Source organism: Salarias fasciatus, chromosome 12 (assembly GCF_902148845.1).
Source record: "Salarias fasciatus chromosome 12, fSalaFa1.1, whole genome shotgun sequence".
In the NCBI taxonomy this organism is placed as follows: domain Eukaryota; kingdom Metazoa; phylum Chordata; class Actinopteri; order Blenniiformes; family Blenniidae; genus Salarias; species Salarias fasciatus.
The window spans coordinates 20544316-20569758 of NC_043756.1; the positions used below are offsets into that span (position 1 = coordinate 20544316).

Genomic DNA, 25443 nt, shown 5'->3' on the forward strand with positions numbered 1-25443 from the left:
ATTAAAATCGATGAATAAAGCAAACCTACCCTGAGCGTTTGGCTCAGTGGCCTCTTCACCTTATCTCTTCATGTCACCGTTCAGCTGCCCCAGATTAAACTATTGCCCACTGTGTCAGCAATGCGTCAACCACCTGTCACTGAACGTTTTCCAAATCTCCTCATTCAACTCAGTGGCTGTGATGCGTTACTTTCAACGTGTTGAAATATTTGAATCCAGGTTTTCATTCACATTAATTGTAGAAACTAACCTCATCTTATTTTGACGGCATTTTGAAATAAAGGTGTTTACGTCTGATAGGAGACCGATGTCGGTAGATATTGTGCACTAACCTGATCCAGGGTCCAGGAAGGGCCTCTCCGCTATTTTTGGAGTTGAAAACTGGTATTGAAAGCTTGTTCATGTGATTTTCAACTTGTTTGTATTGACACTGAGCATAATGCTATTACTGTGACCAACTGCTGGGGTAAGCCAAGCTGGGTAGAGGCTGCGCTGCCTTCTCATTTAAAGGAAACCACACGCATGTTTCACAGTAACAGAGCACACTTATAATACACACGCATTTATATATTTACACTTGTACAGTCGCAAACGCCTAAAATTGGTATATCATATATTTACACATGGCGTGTGAGTTTCTGCTTCGTGTTTAAATATGAAATACAACGTGAAAGATATCTGTCTTCGGTAGCACAGTTTATTCTTCATGTAGCAAATAAACTGATGACCTTTGCTCCAATTCTACTGATATGTACCACGAAAACGGTTACCCCAGAATAACATTGCGTTCGGCTTTACAAGAAGACACAAACATCACATCCATTTCACAAAAATATACGTGCAGGTCTGAAGGTTTCTTTTTTTTAATGACCTCTGTCCCCACTGACGCAACAAACTCTGTACGCTGTACTGAACACAAACTCAACCTCAACAATTCTTCCCTGAAAGTCGTGAGGCAAGAACCATCCAGCCAGAAATCAGCTGTGACGTCCACGTGTCTCTCAGCCGGTCACAACACGGCGCAGCGCCGGCCTCTCTTTACAGTTCGGCGGAGAACAAAAGACAGATATGTGACTCCGTGTCAGCTGTGGCGAGTTCTGACGTCTGCGCCAATAGGGGCCGAGGGGTCCGGTGGAAAATTGTTCTCCCTCACACACCAACAAACATACCTCCACGAGGACTAGGCGTAAATATAACCTCCTGTAAACAAACATCATGTGCAGGTACAGACCATAAACACAGCATGTGCTTACTGATTGGGTATGGATGCTGAAGGCCTATTTTACGCCAGGATAATATCAGTACACAGTGTGGATCACAGACCTCCTCACCCGACACAGCACCTTGTTATCCATGTGATCGCCCAGGGCTGTTTTCCCTTTGACGTCATGAAATCCCACAGATACACCAGAGGTGACCGTACGCAAGGGTGGACAATAAATCAGAGAAGGAGAGATCAGTGGAGGAGCTGAAGAAGTTCGAGGTATGATTTTACCTTTAACCTTCACAAAGGCCCATCATTCAAACACTGGCGGCACCACCTCAAGCTTGTTTGTTATTACAACACATCTTCAGAAAGAAAAACAGTTCTCAGATCAAACGTCAGATAGAGTTCATTCAAATGATCGCATGTGAGAACATATTCCCTGAAAGTCCCACTTTCTTATTCTGGCCATCGAACGTTAGGAAAAAAAAAATCAGGAGGCGTCTTACGCGGAAACGCAGGGACTCCATGTGACATCTGTGCTTTCAACTGCTGCCAGACGCTGAGTGGCGTGCCAGAGCCACTCAGCTGGCGTCACATCACTGTACAGTAGAGCGGAGGCCACTGGAAGGAGCACATCAATCTCTGCTCCGACTGTTTCCACTCCGCCGCAAGATGTCAACAAGCATTTGAGAAACGCCCTTCAGGTGGCTGCTGCCATCAGCTGCATGCGCTGACCGCTGGATCATGTGAGGCGACCTCTAAAACCCCCACTAACCTCTGTTTTTATTTTATTGCTGATCCACAAGGCGAGCGTGTGGTGCGCCAGCATCCCAACATGTGGCATTGCATGCACCTTTTAATCTGCAGGGCACATGACTCTGAGTTAATCAGCAACACAAATGCAGCCATCGAGTGCTGCAGCAACCAAACCGGACCAACAGTAGAGCCTCTGCATGGTGCACGACCCTGAAACAAGAGTATTTATACTCATGAGTTCAGGTTTGAGGGCATGCACTAAATTCATGTTAAGATGGATTACACATGTAGGAGCATATTTTACTCACACTGTTCTGCTCATAAACACTTATGTGAAGATATATGGACATTATGGACAGTTTTTCCGCCATCTTTCAATGAACCGTCCAACTCTCATTTGGTGAAGTGACATGATGTGAAAAAGAACGATAAAATGACAGTATGGTTATTTTCTTAAACATTAGAAAGCAAATCATTCATATGGGCAATCAAAGATCAATTGCTTTATTATCTGATGCATCTTATAATTAAGATGAAATTTACTGTACTGTAAATACTGTAATGTACAGCAAAATACATCAAAATACAGCTACTAATTTATTAGTAAATTAGTGATTAAGGACTCTTTCGCATGGTAGATTGGTAAAATATGTATAAGAAACTGAAAAATGAAGCAGGTGCCTGGTAACACAGAGGTAGCTGAGTGTGTGATATGTCTTTTTTCCCAATTTAATCTGGATTGTACATTTTGGATTGAGAGGAGAGACTTGTTTATAGAAGCAGGTTTAGTGAATCATCTGGAAAGGTCCCAGTTTAAACCCAAACACTCATCTCATACAATGAACTGTCGACCAAGCACCTGAGCTTTCTAGAGAATGTGGCAATCCCTTTCTCTCCACGGTCCAGCCGTTTTATTTTTTTTTGTTTGAATTTTATTAACCTCAGTAACACGCCTGCATGTTTCTCACATTATCTAATGAAAGTATTGGTGATTTCATTAAGTAATCCAGATGCTGGCAAGTAGATCGTGTTACTTTTGGACGTAGGGTGGGTGCAGCTGTTGGCCGGCTTTGTCCGGTCTGCTTTGTCGCAGTCCAAAGAGATGTCTGGGTTAATTAAACATTCTGAAAAAACTGTTGAAGATTGTGTGGGAGATTGTCTGAGTCACTGTGTTTGTCCTGCGATAGACTCCTGACCTGTCAGAAGGTGAAAGTTACCTTCCCAAGTTCCCACCACACTCTCATGCAGCGTCCTGACGTGAACCGACTTTGATAAAACAGGAATCAAAGGTGAATTGATAAATGGTGTGATTGTTTATCTATATAATGAGTAAATGATCACAGCACACCCTAATGTTGCCTTGCACTGTAGACTTGGACGGTTTCTGTACCAGATGTCTGGGAATCAGAGCCGGGTCCCCTACACTTAATGCCGGGATGCATTTGGGATGAGGGAAAACATGTAGCTGTCCTCAAAAAGATCTTGATTTTATCTTTTAACTGTGGCAGAAGCACCATCTATCATCAGACGCAGATGTTCCTTTTATGTTCATATTGAGTAAAATAAACTTTATCTGTCTATACAAGTCCAAATCCATGATTTCTGAGAATTCAGTGAAAAGCCAGTGAACGGTGGAGTCCACTGCTCTGACATGCAACGGCATCCTTTTGATGCTTTTTGGTTAGTTTTTTTAATGCTTAAAGCGAGATACTCAGAAGTTCCAGCATTGAAATGAGGCTTTGCTGCGCTGCCAGACGGTGACTAAAGAGACTGTGGTTTTTCTCATATGGTGGAGGCAGAAGACATTCAGGGTGTTAATATACTCCATGACTAAAGTGAGTCACCAAAGCAACACTCGGTGGTATGTTGGTCAGTGCAGAAGCCACAGACTGACTGGTTGGACTCCTGAAAAGGGCAATGTGTGTTTGGGGGGAAAATAGGTCACGGGCAGATCTGCACGAGATCAAAAAAAAAAATCTAAGGAGATGATTAGAATCAGGAAACATACGGGAAAAATGTACATCTGGGATTAAATCTGATGGAGATAAGCAGCAGACAGCATCCACAGCATGGAGAGCCACAGAAACTACTGGCAGCTTGCTTCAAGACACTCCTCTTCCTGGTGAATTTCGAGGAATCACGGTGGAACATGACAGGACAGAGGATGATGTGGCAAAACATTTGCATGTTGTTGAAGTTTCCTCACACACATATGGGCAGAATGAGTGGGAGGAGAGGATGTTGTCACTTCGGTCCTTCATGCATCAGCTAATACAGATGTGCCAGTACAACTCTGGAATGCATGTTTGCCGCAATGATGAATTACTTACTTATGAATTACTCAAACTGCATTCAGCGAATCACAGAGAGATTATAGAGTTCCTTTGCCTGACGTTGAAATACGGGATTACCATGAAGAATACCCTTCTGAAAAGCCTCAGGTCAAACCACAAAACTGGTCTGACTCAGATTTTCAGCTCGGCCACGGAAGTATTTTTACTGTGCATATTTGAGGAGAGGCCCAACAGTCGAGAGCAGATGTGTCTTCCTGATCCAACTCTGCCGAATTTGACTGTAACAGGCTCCTTGAGGATGCATTTGCAGTTTGTTTAACAATTGTGCACATATTGAACAGCGCTGGCACGTTTTCTGTCTTCTGAGATAAACCTTCATCGAGTACCAACAAGTTACAAGCTCCCTGCTCTGAAATGAGGCATCAGTTTCATCAGAGGGATTTGTGAACATGTTCTTACTTGCTCCTCTTGTGAGGGCAGCGTCACAATCGAAAATTGCCTTGTGAGTAATGTGGCTGACAGCCGTGCCTCACAGAAGGATTACGTCTGGTTTGAGGGGGCCTGAGTTTGCATATTCATATTTTGCATGCACAGATTTTCTATATTCATTTCCTTGGGAAAGTCCCACTGCACTGAGTAAAACCTTTAATTGGTAACTTCAAATTGAATTTTGAGCATGGTTTCTGCCTCACCGTTTTCACTAGGATTCGCACCAGCACCCTGCAACCCCGAATAGACTTTCAGCTCAACTTGATTCCAGCTGGTAATTTGTGAAAGGTGGGATACACCCAGGACAGACCACCAAGTCCATCTCCACGTAAACACAAGTACTCAGCTTAGAGTCACCAATTAACTTCAAAACACTGAGAATTAAGCAAACTATACACAATACTTGGCTCTCGGATCCTTGGGAATATCTCACCGACAGGCAAAAGAGCAGCTACTGCAGTTTAGACGGTGAAAAAGACTGACAAATGTCAAAAATGTTACAAATAATGGGTGACTTTATTTTTTTCCCTCCCCAAAAAAAAAAAAGTATTTACAGTATATGCAGACACACCCCAAAAATAAGCAACATACGTACAGTAACGCTATGCACAAAATCTCAGACATTTGTATGTAACGAGATCAGGTATCTCCTTCAGTTATACAGTGTATCAGTAATCTCTCAGCAGAAAGGCACACATCTTGGTCACTACAGACACACAGCTCTCACGACCGCACGCACAACTCTCACACACATACAAATACTGCATCTGGAAGAAACTCATTAGACATGCTTCATTATGGGATGTGCTCTGATAAATAACGTTGGTCTTGCAGTGCTTCCATTTTTTTCTTTTTTCATAAATAAAAATATTTAAAAATGTACAGTACAGTGACTACAATTGCTGGTGTGTGTCCACTGGCACAGATCTGGTATTCTACTTCACTAGTCCACACAAAGGAACGTTCAGTAACTCCACTGGCGGCCGTAACACGTTCGGGACTGCCTCCAGCTGCCAGCCAGCGCGCCACTCCGCAGCCGTCTCGTACGCCGGGCAGAAGCCACAGTGCTCCTCTCGTGAAAGCAATGGGAATGTCCCAGAGTCCTTGACCTGAAGCCCCTTTCCACCGTGCGCCGATCAATCCTCCTATGAAAAAGTGCTCGAAGAGAGAAGGCGGTGCTCCTCCATAATCCACGTTGGGTCCCCCATGGTGACGGTGCATTGGTTCTTGGATCAGTGGAGTTACATGGGCAGTCTGTGGACCATAAAGAGCAGAATGAGTTAAACTCTGTTTAATGTTGCATCAAATGTTATGCTCTGTTTTTAAATCGATTTCATACCTTTTTCTTGGCTTCACTTCCCAGCCATCACGACATTTCACATAAGTGATGGAATCCCCTGGTGAGAGTTCGGTCTTTGAAGGGTCTTGGGCACAGAACGTAAACCTGCAACAACATACACAGTCTTAATGAACGACTGATCAGAATAATTGAACACAACTCTTCCTCCATCGTCCTTAACATGAGCACACAGCAGCTTTCCTCATCAACTTACTTTTTCTGTGTTTCACCAGCTTTCACGCGAATCCGTCGAACTTCCAGCACAGCTTTGGGAGGCTTGGTGTTCCAGGCCCAGAATGACTTCCGGATGTTTTTCCAGATGGAGTTCAGAGAGTCAGATTCTCCCTCCCAGCTCAGACGGATCTTCAGCAGATCGCCGATATCTTGCTCGGTAAATACCAAAAAGGTGTTTGTCAGGTTCAGACCGATAGAGTTGTCGTGGCTGTACGAAGAGAGAGAGAGAGAGGAGACAAGTTTGAGTCTGGTATTCAGGGAAATGAGGACACGGGCCCTGGCAGCTGGACTCCAGTGAACAAGCTTGAGCATTGTGCAGACACATCGTATCGTGAACAATTTGCACAGCCTGACTGCTGACGTTGTTTCTACAATTATAGGAACACTAGAGTTCCTCCTTCAGTTCAAGCTCAATGTACATTGCCATCTATGCGAATGACACTTTGAAAAAGGTCAGTACAAACAAGGCTAGAGTTCAGATTCCAAATTTATATCATAGCTTCTCAGTGCAGCTGCCACTCTGTGTGTGTGTGTGTGTGTGTGTGTCTGTGTGTGTGTAGATGTGTGTTAAACAGGTCAGTCAATCTGCTGCAGTTTTTCCATGTGTTGTCATGTCTAGGTGAGTGTTAGATCTTGAACTTACACGTCAACAAATATATTCTCTGTGTCGTCGTGGGCGCCGTACAGCTTCACGTAGAACGTGGGATCCGCACTGTCCGACTGCTTCCTGTTGAAGACATGCATCTTCATCTGGTAGTGGTAACCTTGAAAGGAAGCAGACGGAGTTAATGTTTGATCCAGGAAGGAAGTGAACGCTGCTAGTTACTGAGGAATCATAAAACGTGTAAATTGGGGTTAAAGATAGCGGAACTGAGATATGGTGGAGTTCCACGGAGGGTGCATCACAGTGGCTTCAGATAAAACAGGCCGCAGTACATTTCCACGCTGCCCCTCACCTCCAAAGGGAGTGTCAGCACGTGTCTTCAGGTACATTTTGCTGTTGCGCCTCTTCCGCATCTTCCTGGCATTGTAGCCGATGTTGTTGCAGCGGTTTTTGCGGCAGCTGAGACAGATTCCCTTCTTGAAGCGATCGGGGCCGGTGCACTGGAAAGCGAAGCTCATGTGGTCCTTGTTCATCAGGGAGTCGACGAACAGGTGCACGGCTCTTTCGTGCTCACACTTCATCACTTCCATGAAATCTGCAAAGATCGAGGGCGATGGATTAAAAGGCCGGTAATGCCTGAACTCATGTGGGGCGAGGCAAAGCGTGCCAAACTCTTGATTGGAGCAGATGCTGTTTATTACCGTCATTCTGAAGCTTCAAAAGAGGAAACGCATGCAGCCACTTACTTCCTGCCATTGCCAGCACATCACCCAGTGCACAGCCTGGCTGCACGTCGCCACCGTTGGGGTAGATGTCGATGTCTCCGATCGGCTGCTGGATTCCGATGCTGACGCCCAAGGCCTCTCGAGTGTATGTGTGCAGAACGTCAACAAAGTCTGCGTCATCCGGAGAGAGGCGTCTCTGCTCCTCCGCACCTTCAAACATGGGCCCTGCCGGGTCCAGGCCTGTGAGAAATAAATACAAGGTAAGACGAAAGCCCTCCTCTGAGGCGCACTTGTCAGGTTAAGTTGCACCTGACTCACCAGTGATCCTGCCAATGGTCCCTCGCACGAACGTCCCTGCGTAGCCAGCGACATGAGCGCCGAGACTGTAGCCAATCAGGTGCACATTCTCCAGAGGCAGCTGCAGCTCGTCCTGATTGAAAGAAAAATCAAAATGGACGCAACACTCATCAGCAGCTGCCACCAGGAGTATTAACTCGCACTAGACAAATTCTGGATTCCAGCCACTGGTGATGAGTTGGGTCCCCGTTTGAGCCAAACTCGGTTAACTCAAACAGAACTCACTGACAGTCCCCTCCATGCAACAGCGCCTCCACCATCTGTCTCAGTTTGTCTCCGTGAAATACGCTTTGTCTGTGTTTACAACTACATGGCAGAGAGCCTGAATCCTGCCTCACTGGTCCAGTTTTGAGACAGTCCTGATGAATGGGAACTGTTGTCTTTGCTTCTGATGTGCTAAATAGACCAATTCTTATTGGACTCCCCGAAGAGCAATGATCTAATTAAGTACTCAAAAACAGAGAATACTAAACTGAAGACAGTGTTTCGAGATCTACAGCTTTTTAAATAGTGCTCCAGAGAAGGATAAATTAGAATTCCTCTTGTGCTGTATTTTCCTCATCTCTGCTGTATCCATTAAGGAAGACAGATTCAAGGCAGGTTTTAATGATTTTGGCACAGCTGCTCTCCTGTAACCTCTTACCTGCTGACAATGCTGCTGTCAGACAGCCGTCCACATAAATTATTCTTTTACATATCTGCCCTACATTCTACAGACACTTTTATGGGCTGAAGCCAAGAGTGGGACCTGTTATTTTTTCTGTAGCATTCAATGGAGTGTTACATTTGGCTGATTGCAGAGGAGTTTTGTTTGTTTGTTTTTTTATTTAGAAAGACAAAAATAGACCATAGCCGCATTATTTGTTTACTCAGCTTCAATAGGCAGCTCAAATCAACTGAAGCATGTGATGAAGGAGCAAACATAACAGTACACACCTGAAGCCAGTCGAGCATGGTGGCGATATCAAGGCCAACGCTGTGAGTGTGGTTGACGGCGTCGGGATACAGCTGCTGCGCCAGCGATATCCAATCAACAACCACCACGTTGGCTTGGTTTTCACGCTGCATCACTGCAGAGACCAGCTTGTGCATCCAGCTTTCAAACATTCCACTCACCTGGGAAGAAAGAAAAAAAAAAAAAAAAAAAAAAAACGAAACAACAAGAGGAGATAAATCAGTCATTCATTCAGGGAAAGCACATTAACCTGGTGACCTCTCGCTGACACTCTGCTCACAGCTACTCCACATTAACATGGCACATTCCAACAATGAAAGCCAAGGAAACACTCGGGCTCCCTGTGACAGGAGTTTGGCTTTACAATCAAGTGACTGAGAACTATATAGGTATGAGAATATTAATAAAAGAATGTGTACCGTCCAGCCATGGATGATGAAGATAGTCTTGGCTGTAGCGTTGAAGCCACAGGCTGTGAGACACTCCTTGTCGCCAGTGTGCAGGTAGCAGCCCTCCTGGTCCAGATCTAAACTCTTCCTCATGTTGTACTTGATCAGACCATCGAGAACCTTGTTGTCCGTTTTCAGGTCTTCCAAACCACTATCTACACCTGTCAGGGGGGAAAACAGCACACCGTTAGCAACCGAGCAAAAAGAAGAGAAGAATCAGACCTTTTTTTCCCCCCCACTCATCTTTGAATGGAATCAAAATGGATCTTTCCTAACAAATTGCAGCCAATCTTTAAAACACTTGAAAGAAGCTGCTCATGTCACCAAATAACCTGCTTTTGCACCCACATCCGCTACAAGAAAACAAAAAGAGGCACCATGCGTGCAAGTTGGGCTGAGGATGCCGGCGCAGAGCCAAAATGTCACCGCCACGCTTCTTTTCATTTCACCCTCTTTCACACAGCTGCAGCCAGAGCTCGTAATTATGGCAGACTTCATCACCCAGGTCTCAGGTGCGAGGCCCAAACTGCGCAATTAGCTTTAATTGATGCAGCTTAACGCATTAAAATATATACATTTCAAACTCTAAAGGTCCATTCTTCTGAAAATGCACATTTAATTGGCCTTATAATCCTTGATGAGGGGAGCGAATGACCCAGTTTGTTACACATTCGGCAGTGTAAAAGGATCACAACCGGATTTAATCGGTGAAGTCGGTTTTATTTATAAGCGCCAGCCTCGCGCATTTGCGTCAAAGCGCGCAAAGCAGTTATGTGGACCACAGCGTGAACTCAACAGCCTTTGGTTGCGGGCCACACAGACCGAGACAGGCTGGGTAGTAAAAAGAGAGGAGCCGCTGAGCGGTCCGCGGTAAAACGCGGATTCAGCAGAACATCTTTCCAGAGGCTTCACACAGACGTGGCGTTATGTGTCCTCCACTCCTCCTCAAGACTCCTGCTGCTCCCAAAAAGGACACATATCGCACCCTGTCTAATCCATCCCCGCTTTTCCCATTCACTCTGCCCGCCACACTTGTTTGCATGTCCAATTTAGCCCAAATGGTCGAAAAAGAAGGAGAAAAGGCTTACTGATCAACAAATATGACAGATCATTTAATCTTTAGGAATCCCTGATATAAATAAATTGAATTTCATTCACGAATCGTCGCGTGGCCGTTTGTATGCTTTGTCTGGAATATGTGATATTAGACTTGATCACTTTCCATTGAGGCTAGAAATGATAGAACAATAGAAACAAAGACATTTCTTACCTTGGAGAGCCGGGTTTTCCTCAGTGGAGGACGAGAAGAGCCCAGAAGCACATTGTAGGAAAATCCACAGTAAAAGAGCTTTATGATTCATCTCTCAGTCACAGAGGAGTGTGGAGGAATTAAAAGCTTCCTGGGAATATAAAACACCCTTTTTTTTGTGTGTTTCAGCTGGTGGCGTGGCGCGTTGTTGAGAGTTTGAATCCGGCGGTGACAAAGAGCGGCAGAGCCGGTGGTGCGTTTCTGGTGCGCGCCTGCGAAACTACAGCTCCGCAAATGTATAAAACTTGCATCCGACAGTGTCATTAGAGTTTTAAATAGTCTCCCCCTTTCCAGTCATCTGATCATCGGCTGATCTATCGTGGATCTTATTGGTCAAGCCCCCATTTGTTTACGTTGAAGGCGTGGCAACACTGAATGAAGTCGTAGTAGGCTTCTCACGTTGCGCGTGTTAACTCTTGTGGGGTGTGTGTGTGTGTGTGTGTGTGTGTGTGTGTGTGTGTGTGTGTGTGTGTGTGTGTGTGTGTGTGTGTGTGTGTGTGTGCGTCTGACGCAGGCCGCCACCCGAAGCTGCAAGCTCTCTGTTGGTACATAAGCAATACTTTTATGATCTTTCCAGATTCACATCAAGTCAGAAATATAATCAACCAACTATATTTTCTCTATATTATATTTATAAATAGAAAAAAAAATCTAAAAAAAAAAAAAAAAAAATCAATTTCAAATGAATTCCTCTAAAATAGAATTTCTTACCATCCTACTAGGGGAACAACATTCTTCCTCCTGTTTAAAAGGCTTGTGTGAGTGGAGAGAGCAGGGAGATGGCGAGGCGCCCTGATCCCCCTCTCAAAGCGCCAGTCCCCTCTGCCTGGCGCGCAGCCAAACCATCAGCTTAGCTCAACATCCAGTTTCAATTGATGAGCCAAAGAATGGGCGCACTCACGCAAGGGTCTCCCGCTACAATAACACCACTGTTTTGTGTACATACATCAACGCCCAGCCGTAGGAAGTGTCACCTGCCGCCGCAGGAGCTCCTGGTACTTGGCATCCAAGCGGCTTTTACGCATCTCTGCAAACAGAGTTTATTGGCTGCTGTTGCTGTTTGTGTTGTTCACTGAGTCACCGGGCCTGCCAGGGCAGCTAACTGCTGTGTGGTCGGATGTATTATACCTTTTATAAAAGAAAAAAAAAATCACGTTCTCTTATATTTCTAAGTCTTCTAATGTATGCTGCAATGCACATACCTGCACATAAAAGCTGTTGATGAATATAATGTTCAGAAAAAAAAAAGTCCAAAGACAGCAACAACCGGTCACAATATTGTTACTCTTTTTGTGCCTGCATGCACTGTTCAAATCCAAAACTGATAATGCTGATAATATAAAAACAGACCTTGAGAGAACAAATTAGTCATCAAAGCAAAGTCGGTATCAATGGTTAACTTTGACACAGGCAAATGATTCACTTTTTTTTTCTTTCCTGTAATTTTCAATAATGATTTATTTTTTCATTATTGAACAAACTTGGAGAAAATGCATATTTCCTGTGTATTTAACTGTGGGATGACTGAAGGTATTTACAACTACATACATTTATTTCATTAGGTTGGTGTTTCTCAATTGTATTTAAATCCAGAAATGTTTATATCATTTAAACTGTAAGGGTTTGAAAAGTTGAATCTCCTCAATCAAGTATTCACCAAACTTTTGGTTCCAAAGGAGGGGAACGAGCATGTGTGACATAAGAAATATCCAAAATAACTTGTCCTATTTTCAGCACCCACTGTATTAATAGCTGTAGCGCTGAGGACCCGGCAGACAGCGTATCATACTTATCTCAGGAGGTTACAACAGTTTGAATGGGTATGAGCTTTATCATTCTGCCCCTGATGAGCAGAACAGTCACCAGGTTCACTGTTTATTGTGATTTACACCTGAAACTCACAATTCAATGTATAGGTCCCACCCTGATAATGGAACGCCATGTCCTGATCACATGCACATTATTGCCACTGCTTGAGAGAGAGTGACTGATTAGTCACATTTCCAATAAAGGAAACGTGTTTTATAATGCTTCTGTTATGAGATGACATAAAAACTACAACAGAAGCTCATCTTCTTTTGGGTAGAGCTTCTCTAGAAAATGATCACTCTGGGAGAAAGAGAGAGCCACAAGCTGGTTTATTCTATTTTTCTGGAGACTTCACACTGGAGTTGCATGTTATAAAATCAAAGTGGATGGGACACAGAAACCTGAACAATCCTAAATTTGGGTAATCAAAAAGTACGAGCTTCTGCTTTCTGCTGAAATACATTTATTTTTGTTCCGTATTCAAACACGAGTGCCAAAAACACTGCAGTTCCTCAGAAAAAGTGCACAACTCAACCCTTCCCAGAATCACCCTGATGTCAGATTGTGGGCGTTGCAGTTGCAGGGCGAAGGTGGTGTCCCGTGCCGACGTATTGTTGTTCTTTCCATCCACATACCTCAAACAGCTGCACAGTCTGAGGGTGCCGGTTTGATTCTGCTCTGTGCTGACCAGTGCTCCACTGAGCCTGCCTGGCCACAGCCAACAATGAAGCACTGTGAAATACTTAAACAATCAGGTGCAGGCAGGTCGGTGCTCTGTCGGGGGAGCCGAGAGCAGGAATGGGGGTCATTTCAACATTTTTATCTAGTGTAGCCTTGACTCATTCCTGAAGTTACCGTCAAAAACTTCACTTATGAGTCATGTAGTCCAAAACAAACATCAGTGTCCTCCATATTGCCTCACAGAAAGGCTGTTAACCCCCTCTCAGATCTACCGTTTGCCAAAACATGAAGATGAAGCCAAACATTGGCAAGCAAACCTCCTGTGCGCCATACAAAGGCATTCAAAATAAAAAAAAACATTGAGCAGCTTCCCAGGCCTGTTCCAGATTACAGAAAGTGTCTCATTGTGGTTGTCTTATTATGGAAACATCCATCCTGCACAAAAGAGCAAAAAACCGGACTTTGAAGACTGGTTGCATCCTGGTGGATCACTTGGGACTGTGGAAGAAACACTTGGAAAGGTACTCTTTCTTTGGCTTCTGGGTGATACTCTTCCCTCACAACCATGGAAATGTTCAGATCTCTCAGGATATTGATTCTTCACAATCAGTCAACAAACCACATTTGAGTGTGGATGTGCTGCACTTTCTGCACTGTGAGAGGTGCCTGTCAGAGGGGCTACTGCACCATTCTTTCCAGATGGATCCATATATATATTTTTAGTTTGTTTGGCCTTATTTAGATAGTTCTGGCTTGGAATAAGCACTTTTTGAAAATCTCTATTAATAAAAAGTGTGAAATTTAAAGCCTCAAGGCAAATTGACATTCCATTATGAAAGTGACAAATGATTCTGATTTTACTCATGTTTACAATTTACGAGTCAAACCGGCAATAATCTGTAGTTTTTATGCTGGAACGGTTTTCCTGACATTAAACTAGAGGGGTTAAAGCTTTTATATGAGAGCGTAATAATTTTTCAGGCTTGATTCCCCATGAACATCAATATATGAGCAGAATCATATATCATATCTATCTGTTTTGCTTATTTTCTAAACTTTGCATTATCAGTCTGTTCATATTCCTCATATCAGCTCCTGCTATTTAGCAAGTTTTCACCTCTCAGCTTGGATTCGAACCCACAACCTTCTCACGATGAGGCAAGACTGCATGCCTCTCCCAGTCTGGCGTCGGTCTCCAATAGTGGTCCGGCAGCGCCCCCGTGTGGCCGGAGCGGCGTCGCGCCGGAGCGGTGACACAGCAGGAGGCGGAGGAGGGGAGTGAGCCAGACCGGATCCTTCATGAGGGAAGAGGCCAGGGACAGCCAGCCAGCCCCGGCTCCTCTTCTCTTCTCTTCACTGTACTGCAAGCCCGGGAGCCCGAGCAGGGCGCTGCGTTAGTGCTCGGAGGATGTCCCGCCATGAAGGTGAGGAGCTCCTTCCGCTCGGAGCCGGGATTTGAGGCAGAAAACGTTGACAGCGCACCGCTAGCTAGCGCTGGCTAGCCGAGGATGTCTTATTTTGCAGCTCATCCTAGCTAGCTTAGCTAGCGTTAGCAGCAAGGTTGTGGTAACATTCCCCGCAGGACGCGTCATGGCGGCCGCTGGTTTGGAGTCCGGCGTGACGGGGCTTGTGTTTCATGGTTGTATTTCTGTGAAATATCCAAGCGCTCCGCGTTGGTTTCCCAAACAGGCGGAAGAAGCTACATAGCGTTAGCCGGGAGAGCTAGCTAACTTGCCTGTCAGCTCTCCGGTAATGTAGGTTAACGTTGGCGAGCTGGGAGCGAGGGGAGTGCCGAGAATAAGAAACGCAGGAGTCTCCCGGGTCCCAGATGGCCGAACCCGGCTCCGCTCAGCCCGTTTTAGCCTCCTTCCTGCTCAAAGTTGGCCTGCACGTTATAGTTTCGCAAGCTAATATTTAGCAAACTATCCCACACCACGTCCTTGTGGCCAACCTTGTTGGACATGTTGTCAAGAGAGGAGTGTTCTTTATTAGTCCATAGTTATGTTTCAGAGTTAGCTGAAGTCGGGCTCTGCTGAAACTGGCCTGTCAGCTAACAGGGAAGCTAAAGTTTGCAGGTTCACTCGTTACGTGTAACCAGCTGCGAAGGTTAGCCAGGCCCCGGCGGCCTCGATTTTCCACGCCTGTGTTGTTGTTGTTGTTGTTGTCGTCAACTTTCCTGTCAAGTTGTGTGCCCCTGGGGTGCAGGACGGAGGCACTGCAGCTGGCTTCAGGTTCACTCCCAGCTGCTTCTCAGTCTGCGTGGAGATCAGAGGGAGTTCAGATAATCTGCTGTCACACAGACTGAACCACTGTGCCAGTCAATCACCTCCAGCCTGGACTTGAACTCGCAGGGCCCCAAACACAAGGGGGGAACATCACAGCCTCAGCCTGATGGGAGAAGAGTGGATTTATCCCAGGAACCACTGTGCAGACTCACGTTTTGAAGCGCCAGAAATGTGATTGAATGTGGTGATCCCTTTGAATGGATATTCTGCAAATAGAAACCTTCATATCATTTTGAAGAAGATTATTTCTGTATCTAGATAATTCCTGCTTAGATTAAACCTTTTAAACACAAATCACCACCAACTTCAATTAGCTAAAGAAAACATTTTCCCTAATGTTAAGTCTCAGGGAAATCTATTATCACACTGACTGTCATGCTCAACAAAAAGTAGCCAAATAAGATCTTGCCATCATTTTGATGACAATATTGTTTAACTGAAAGTAATTCAAACAGTCATGGACTCTTGACTCCACCTTCCATTCTCTTAGTTCTGATTTGCATTCTTGATTTACTCCTTAGGTGTTTTTCTTTTTCTTCATGGTGCACCGCCAGCGGGAGCTGCTGATCATCTCCTGCTTGTTTAATGATAAACTCTGATGATTCACACACTTCCTGACCTCTCTGTCCTCCCGTCTCGCCAGGTGTGAGCTGTGACGCGTGTTTGAAAGGAAACTTCAGAGGCCGACGATACAAATGTTTAATCTGCTACGACTACGATCTGTGCGCATCGTGCTACGAGAGCGGTGCCACCACAACCAGACACACAACAGAGCACCCCATGCAGTGTATATTAACCCGAGTCGACTTTGGTAAGTAAAGGCTTTTTTTCTCAGATGCTTGATTTTAAAGGACGGCTGTTGAATTTGATGCTGCAGCGTCTTTGCAGATCAGTTGTCAGACTAATGACACGCACACTCGAGGAGTCTCTTTACAAGAATTATCCCATTTCTGGAGTTATCTGACTATTCAGCTGATCCTGTAAACGGCATAATGTGACATGATCCTTTATCAGATGGAAATCAGCAGACCTCGGATGTCTCGGTGCATGCATGTACATTCATTTGATTTATTTCGTTGTATGTGTGGGGGGAAAAAAAAAACTGAGACGAGATGCAACAAACACGACAAGCAGAAGCAGACGTTTTGGAGTAAACTAAGGAAATATTTCATGTTAAATGAAACAAAAAACTCATCGCAGCTCAAGTTAAGAATGTTGATGTCAGTGGTGAACAGTGAATTTAAGCTTTCATATCTCTGAATGACAAAAACAAAGTACTCAAGCAGCATCTTAACACATGTAATTGCTGGAGTAAAAATGTCTGTGAAAACCTCCCCTCAGGTAAACGAATGACCTGCAGCACGTCAAACAGTGGATGTAGTGTTTTATTGGCGCTTTGTGAAGCTCCCAGGCGACCCAGCAGTGATGGATTAGAGCCAGCCTCAGGACATGTGTGTGTTGTTGGGCCTCTGGGTTTGATTTATCCCGCCGTAAGTGGAGCATTTAGTCGAGGCAGCGGCAGGGATCAGACCAGACTTGCAGTCAATTCAGTTAATATTCATAATATGGTGCTTTGGCAATGCAGCAGGTGTGTTATCATCGCGAATGTAGTCATTACGGCTGATTAAGTCTGCCTCTCTTCTGCTTTTGGACGACAGCTCCTGCTATTATTTTGTGTGTTGGCACAGTGAAATATGTTTGTATTTCCCCTTTCACACACTCAAAATGCTCTTTTTGCAGTCTGGTGGGAAAAAAAAAACCTGTTGCTGAAAACACAGCAGAAGGTGCAACTTCATCTCTGTGGTTTGTGTTTTGTGGAGCCTGTTGCTTCTCTCAGAATGATTGTAGATCCCTCCGTGTTGGGATGTATTTGGCCGTCACCATGGCTCAGATTAAACTGTGTCGCAGGAAGTTTACAAGACAAACAGCTGATGGGCTTTACCTTTCATTATTAACATGTGTGCAGTAATAATAAAAGACTAACTTTTATCGTGAGACCTTCATTAAAAGACCTTCATTAGCTTGATAGGGAAAACTCGATCATAAAAGTGAGCACAGAACTAAGAGTCCTTCAATCATATTTGACTTTTCTGCTTCTTGTTATGATAAAATGTGGACGTAATCTCAAAGTTGAGGCAGGAAATTTGTATTTGCTTGAAGGTTCCGAGCCTAGTCTAGTTAGCAGATTTAAACTGAGGTTGTCAAACATCCACCTTGTTTCAGCCTGCAGGTTAGACCTGTAGATGGTGTGAAAATAAACAAATAATCAAACTTGTTTACTGCAAATGACGACGGTTTAGTAAAGATGAACATAACGCACTAAAAGCTCAGGCCAGATACCAGGGATGCTGCAGCAAACGTTGCTACCGAACTGATAGAGCTGTACTTTGAGGATGGGTTTGTAAAAACGTGCACACTGACGGCTGCAGAGATTGTGTGTCCTGACTCCTGAGAAGTGAGCAGCTTTTGCAGACATGAGAGATGACATTTCAGATCTCTCAGAACTTTTTAATTCTACCTGTTTGCACTGAGATTGATTAGATCAAATCCAGCTCACCGAAGATCAAACTGAGCGGCGTGTGGCCACTGAGCTAAAATAAGTACCATACTGTAAACTGTTTTCCACACATTTTGCAATGGTTTCAAATTTCCTGGCAGCAGACACAGCTGATTGATCTCCAGCATGTTTGCTAATAACTACGTATCTAATAATCACGTTGAGCACATGGGTTTTTCTGCCATGCTGTTTGAAAAATGTGTCTGAAGTGTGGACTGCCCAGCAGCAGCAAACTAAGAAATATGGCGGGAATCTGTGACAGAGACTGTTTCGGCTCCTCGGGCTTCCTTTTGGAAGCGCGGCCCACCTTCTGAAGGCGATCCCTTTCTGCTCGTGACAGCAGACATTAAAAACACGCTGCAGTCCTCATGGATGCCATCGTCTTGGCGGCCGAGGGGTTTCTGAACATGTGAGGAGGGTCAGTGGAATCCTGTCCCGTCACATAATCGTGTCAAAAGAAATGGCCTCTGGTCAGCCAGTGGCATGGAGGGGGGCAGCTCGGAGACCTGCTGCCGACTGTCTCGCTAAGCAACACCTGAGTGTTGTCTTACAATGACTCGCATTGTAGACGACTTCATAAAGGTTAAATAGAAAATATCCTAACAAATCCAAAGAATGTCATTGACCTCATCAACATGTTTTACTGAGTTTTCAAGTTTAACAAAGTAACTCACCTCTGTCTGACCCTCCTCCTGTCACAGACCTGTACTATGGAGGAGAGGCCTTCTCGGTGGAGCAGCCGCAGGCCTTCACGTGTCCGTACTGCGGCAGGATGGGCTACACGGAGATGTCTTTGCAGGAGCATGTGGCTGCAGAGCACACAGAGACCTCCACAGAAGTGGTAAGTCCCTGCTGACGGTTCCCTCACAGCCATCCAGGAATCTTTCACCAGACTGCGGTACCAGACTGACCTTTTCCCCTTTACATGTCGGAGGTTTTTATCCCGCAGGTTTTGACGTTGCACTCCAGTACGTCCCGGTCTTCCGTTTATTGTCTCGGTCGTCCGCGTTAGAGTTGAGGTCTAGTTCAGATGTCAGCTTGTGACTCCGCAGGGAAACTAAACTGGGAGCGATGTCAGGTAGGCAGCGCCGCTTTATTTATAGGAGCTCCCTCAATTTGTTCTGACAACACAGGACCGCCGGTTTGAAACCGCAGAGGATTCTTTTAAAGCTCATTTCTTCTTGATTTTGTTCACCAGTGTGAAGGAACAGTCAGCATTAATCAGCAGGTGATCTTCCTCTAATGAAAGCATCTTGTTTGCCTCATGACAAACACACTGAGCAGCCTAAATACACTCTGCATCGCTCCTCCTCATGCCCCTGCTGTCACTCATTGATTCTAGGCAGTGTGTGTGTTTGTGTTTGTGTTTGTGTGGCTTGTTCACTTTATTTCCAGTTCAGGGTGTCAGTCTGGTGTGTTGTGTGAACGCTCTCTGCTCGACAGATGACCTCAGAAAGAAACTCCTACAGACTCAGGACAAAGAAGCTAACTTTAGTGAAGAAACTTTTTACAGTTCTGTCTGATAAGTTAGACAACGATTCAGATTCTAAATGTCAAAACTTCGATAGTATTTTCAACATGTTTGGCGTTTTGTGTGATTATTATTTTTAACAATCTGTAGTGATGACAACACGAAGACAATATTGCTTGTTTATCAAAAAAGTCTGGAATTGTGGTGTTTTTCCTTTTTTACACAAAGAGATCAACTTGTTGAGGCGTTTAAGATTCAAGCCGGTTTTCATTCACTGCATTTAAATACAAAGTAAAAGATGTGGAGTTTTCCTCTGTCTGCACTCATTCCCTCTTCAGCTTCATTTTCTTTCATTCCGTCACATCTACATCTGTTCAGGAGTTGGTCGCCGCGTCCGTGCACGCTCACAGTGATCTGGTGAAACCTGATTTAGCGGCGAAGTGTGCTGATCTTGACGTTTCCGCTCCGTCCTGCAGATCTGCCCCATATGCGCAGCGCTGCCAGGTGGCGACCCCAACCACGTGACGGATGACTTCGCTGCTCATCTCACACTTGAACACAGAGCGCCCAGAGACCTGATATCCTTTTCAAGTGGCGGTCCCGCCTCCACAGATGTGTCTGTGACCAGCTGCAGGCTGGACAGTGGAAACACAAGGTCGGCGGGTTACTTGTAGTTTGCCCGACCGGCGACGTGGAAGACGTGACGTGCTTTGCCCCATCTCTGTTTGAAGCTTCTGTTCTCTGAAAGAGTTATTTTTGCCGGGTTTATTCATTCAGGAATTGATTTGTTGGCTTTGTTATGGTTTGATCCAACAGAACATGAAGGAGAATTATGTTTATCTTCATGTTTTCATTCCCATGAGGCTTTATAGTCATTGTTAACCTTCAAAACAAATAATTTAAAGCTCTCAGGAGAAAATAGAGCATCATCTAATTCAGTTACAGAACTGCAATTTTAGTGCGGCGTGTGGTGAGATTCCAGTTTTTGTTGTTAGAGCCACAGTCCCATCACGGTTTGGCATTTTGCTGGGATCCATTGTGGAATGATGCTGTTTAGTGATTTAGTGTTTGTGTTTTGACTTACATTCATGAAGCCTCTCTCGGCAGAACAGCCATTAGTCTGACTTTATAGTTTTTCAATGTAGAAAGAGCACTGATTTAGTCTGTGGAGGGAAAAAAAGGGAGCATTAGATAGATAACAGGAACTGAGCTCGTCTGCGGGGAAGGAGGTGGAATCAATACGTCTTCGGGGATTTGCATTGTTTTATCTCCCGTTCTAATGAAATGCCTCAAGCACTCCAATAAACTGATGCACTTTTCTACCAACGCCAACAGGTTGCGGGAAGACGGTCTGGATGAAGAGGTTATTCACATTGAGTTTTGAATTAGAACCAGTTTCACACATAATTCAATCTGAATCAGACCTGCTGGGAGTGAGTGTGTGTTGAGTTCAGTGTATTGATGCTGAAGGTGTTGATGTGGATGGAACGTATCTGAGCGATTGGACCTCGGTCCGTTTCAGTAAATCTGCTTCCAACACGTCGGCCATCGATCGTTTTTCTAAAATGTAGTGGTCTGCTTCGCCTGTCAGGAAGCAGCTGAAAGTCCCGGCGCGAGCAGAACTGTGGGGCTGACTTGACGACAGCAGCTCTCCAGGCTATTTATAGTCGTTCGGATGAGCTCAGAAAACAAAAGATGTAAAAACATGGAGATAGAGCAGAGGCATCAGTGGATTTGTTTCACCAGGTTGCCTGTTCTCGTCCGTCTCCTGTCCTGCTTCTTCCAGCTGATCACTCATTTCTCTTGTCAGTGCCGAGAGACTTTTTCCTTTTGGTTTTACTCCTTGACATCGACCTTCACGACGAGTCCAGCGGCGTGCGGCACGTGCGGAGGATGTTCCACCCAGGTCGCGGGCTGGGCGGCCCGCGAGCCCGCAGGTCTAACATGCATTTCACCAGCAGCACCACCGGGGGGCTCTCCACCAGCCAGAGCTCCTCACAGAGCTCCAACTACAGCAGGGAGGCCATGGACCCCATCGCAGGTAAGACCGCAAGAGGGCTTGATAGAAAATGTTTCTCCCCAACCTCCATGCAGCAGCCTGCCGTATGAAACTCTCCGTGTGTGTGTGTGTGTGTGTGTGTGTGTGAGCGAGCGTTTAAAGGTCTTCTAGAAGCTGCAGTCATGCGTGGGCACAGTTGTTGCCGGGTTTATTCTGTTCCCAATTTGAATCTGGTTCAGCGCCTGGTATTCGCCATGTCAGCTCCAGCTGTGCCATAATGAGGGTCACTGTTCAGTTCTGCCTCACACACACACACACACACACACACACACACACACACACACACACACACGAGCGCCGGGCAGCAGCCTCCTCTTTAATGACCTGCGAGACCTGCTGCGCGTCTGATCCGACTGCTTAAAAAAATAAATATTGGACATGTGTTTTTTGATTCAGCTGATCGATGGGCTGCGGCTCTGGACATGCATCATCAAATGAATTCTTTATGCTCAGATGTTTGGAGCATTCTTTGATGTCTGCTTGTCACCTGCAGTTTCGATAACCACCTGGAGTCTGTCAAGGCTACTTCTGTTTATCGATGTGTTGGTAGTGCTGTCGCTGCCAGATGTCGACATTCACAACACAAATGCGGCCTCAGTCGTTTCCCTTCACTGTGCATCGAAGCTGAAAATTGCATGTTTACTGGAGAAGAGGCGTTGATTCTGTCCGCCGTGTTTCCCGCAGAGCTCCTCTCCCAGCTATCGGGGGTGCGGCGCTCGGCGGGGGGGCAGCTCAGCTCGGGCCCGTCGGCCTCCCAGCTCCAGCAGCTCCAGATGCAGCTGCAGCTGGAGCGCCAGCAAGCGCAGGCGGCGCGCCAGCAGCTGGAGACGGCCCGGAACGCCACCCGGGGCGGCAGCCGCGCCAACGCCATCCTCAACACCAACTCGGCCGCCGCGAACCCCAACAACCCCGGCGCCAACCACAACACCAACCCCAGCCCCAACCCGGGCCCCCCCGAGCCCAACACGCAGCATCACGCACACAGCTCCCAGTTCCTGCTCAGCAGGTGAGGCGCGCCCGCCGCTGCCGCCGCCGGTAAATCATCTTTTCAGGGAGATAAAAGCAGTGCGTTGTCTTCATCTTCAGGCTGAGCGAGCCGCGCCTGTCGGAGGCGGAGCGGCAGGCGTGCGAGGCGCAGTGGGCCGACCGGAGCCTGTTCGTGACGGAGCTGCTGCTGTCCACGCTGCTGCCCGACGAGGACGCCTCCGCCTCGTCCTCCGAAGACGAGGACGACTGCCACGGCCCGCTGAGGAACTTCGCCGACTTCCAGGCCATGGGCTGCGTGGAGGTCATGACCCTGGACGTGGCGCTGGAGAACCTCAACCTGAAGGAGACGGCCCCGGCCGCCAAGACGACGAAAACCACGGCGAAAACGGCGCCGACGAAGAAAGAGCCCCCGGCGCCGCCCCTTTGATGACATGGCCACTCCCTCCCCTTTAAAAACACCATTGAAACTGGCCGACCGCCCCGTCGGTCCAACTGCCAATGGATCACAAAAGAGACTGCAGTTTTTTTTTTTGTTTTGTTTTTTTGTTTTCTTTTTTGGCTTTTTTTGTTTTTTGTTTTTCCCCCCCCCCCCTCAGTGATTGTCATTTCAGCTCTGTCGCTCCGAAATCCACCCCATGTTTTACGTTGTGTACATTGAATAAAAGTAGTGAGACGAGAGAATGTGAAATCAAGCAGAAGCGTGGTGGGTGAGTGCGAGAAAAGCAAAAAAAAAAAAAAAACAAGAAAAAAACAGACTATATAAATATATTATAGAAAAATTTATATGAAAGTCGATAATCAGCTCCACATAACCCGTGTTTCCTCTAGCAGAAGTGCAAAGCGTAGTTAGCCGTTTTGAAGAGGCGAAGTCGTCACACACTCACCGAGGGAGAGGAGGCAGACCGACGCCTCTCCGGTTAAAAACAAAACAAAACGAAAAAAAAAAAAAATCGCTGCTGTGTATTTATAGTTATAAATTAAAGAAGTGCTTGGATGGTTTACCACAACTTAAGCATGAGCTTAAATCACCATGTGCCCATTTTTACCTGCACAGTCACGAGACGGGGGAGGTTCACACACACCTGGCGTAACTGTAAATGAACGGTGCTGAGAGCCACACACACACACACTCTCTCTCTCTCTGACTGACTGGCGGCCGTGTCCGGTTCCCCTCGTCTTCTCCCGCCCTCTCCCCTCTGTGTGGCGTCGCCTGTTCCGGGTCACCTGACCCTGCTTTATATTGACTGCGGGCACTTTGGTTCTGAACGGCATATCGGCCGTCCGGCGGTGTACACTACAGTGACACACACCTCGGAGAAGACACAATCTGTTTAGCGCGACCATTTTCAAGCCTTTTTTTTGTTTTTCTAACATGGAAGAGAAACAACGCTGGTCTTCACGGTTGCTTTTCTCTCTTTTTTTTTTTTTCTTCTTCCGTTTTCTTTCACAGAAGACCAGATGCGACTTTCTCCAGCTTCCTGTGTTCTGAAACAAACAAAAAAAAAAAAAAATCTTCTCTCCATTACTCATGAATGCAAAGAAATACTCTTGGTGTGACTCGACGGAGAGAACCCTGTATTGCTCTTTCCGAGAATTTCTCTCAGTCCAAAAGATCTTTGTAAGCCTCCACTGCTACCTGAAGAAATGCAATGTATGTCGTTTGGCTCTGCAGAGGAGTCAAATCACAGGGTAAAAACCTTTCAGTTCGGAGGACAATAAACATGTTTTTGGATGGAAATGAACTAACCCAATCCCTCTCTCTATCTCTCCTCTCTCTGTGGTTTGTGTTTTTACTTTCTCTCCTCGGTTGCTAACTTCTTGGCGAGCATGTACAGAATCTGGTTTGAAAATAAACGCCTATCTTACAGGTCAAAGTTCAATCTCAGTCCTCTCCTGATGCATGTCGTCATTCGCAGCAGCAGCAGCAGCAGCACAGCCGGAGGAGGGCAGAGGATCTGTTGTTGGTTTTGATCCTGCCTGATCAAAACGTTCATGAGTGGGATGGTTTTTGCTCCTGAGAGTCCAGGAACGTGTGTCGAGTAAACATGCAAATCTACTCAAATAGAAGGCAAAAGAATTCAAACCAGACAAAAAAAAAACAAAACATGGTGGTTAAAGAAGAGACATGCAGAACAACTAACAATGTAGAATCATCACTAAATGAGACTAAAAGCTTGTGTGCTGGGTAGGATATGGGTATAAATAGTTGCTATTTATTACTTTTCATTAGAGTTAAACTATACCCTGCTCTTTGTCTGTCAGGCTCTGCAAACAGGCACAACACTTGACTAATCACAGTTTGAAGAACTAAAACAAAATAAACATCAGATTCTATGAATCTCACATAAAGAAGGCTGAGATTCTAAAACATTTTTCATGATCCTGGAGAAATTGTTTCGATCTGATCTTTCACTGAGATGAGCTCCAAAGTGTCTGATGAGGACGGATGAGAGAACAGATGCAGTGAAGGGGGGATGCATTCATTACTTTCACGCACCGTGCTTGGATATATACATCAGTACTGATATTTATGTGCCCTGATCGGCTGCTAATTCTCCAGAAAATACTTTCTAAAATATTCCCTTCTTTCCTACTCTGATTTTACTGTCCCAACTTTTGCTGAGTCTCATCATTGTAGGTGAATAACAGATTTTGAATTGTAAAGATGGTTTTTTTTCCCATTCAAAACTTCATCTAAACTTTTATTGCATCTCATAACACCAACAACCTGAACATCCAAAGTATATAAATAAATTTCCTTCCGGCTGCTCGGGGTGACGCTTTCCAGTCCTGGTTACTCATTCATCCACCGCCAAATTGAAAATAGTGTGGCTTTACCGGGTGCCAGCACCAAGAGGGCATTTCTGAGCGTCACC

At 45.6% G+C, this 25443-nt stretch overlaps 2 protein-coding genes across 2 annotated transcripts; one reads left to right on the forward strand and one right to left on the reverse strand.

Moving 5' to 3' along the window:
- Nucleotides 1-5259: 5259 nt before the first annotated feature.
- lipg (lipase, endothelial) lies at nt 5260-10980 on the reverse strand. The gene is made up of 10 exons (XM_030105385.1): nt 10680-10980; nt 9380-9570; nt 8942-9121; nt 7967-8078; nt 7670-7888; nt 7276-7518; nt 6963-7083; nt 6300-6527; nt 6086-6190; nt 5260-6000 (listed from the first exon to the last, which is right to left on the reverse strand). The coding sequence occupies exons 1-10, from the start codon at nt 10768-10770 to the stop codon at nt 5988-5990; spliced, it is 1503 nt and encodes a 500-aa protein (XP_029961245.1). The 5' UTR covers nt 10771-10980; the 3' UTR covers nt 5260-5987.
- Nucleotides 10981-14479: 3499 nt separating this feature from the next.
- Nucleotides 14480-24309, forward strand: LOC115398556 (E3 ubiquitin-protein ligase KCMF1-like). The gene is made up of 7 exons (XM_030105386.1): nt 14480-14632; nt 16137-16304; nt 18752-18891; nt 19998-20099; nt 21382-21562; nt 22265-22586; nt 22667-24309. Exons 1-7 carry the CDS (start codon nt 14617-14619, stop codon nt 22992-22994), a joined length of 1257 nt encoding a protein of 418 aa, XP_029961246.1. The 5' UTR covers nt 14480-14616; the 3' UTR covers nt 22995-24309.
- The last annotated feature ends 1134 nt before the right edge of the window (nt 24310-25443 follow it).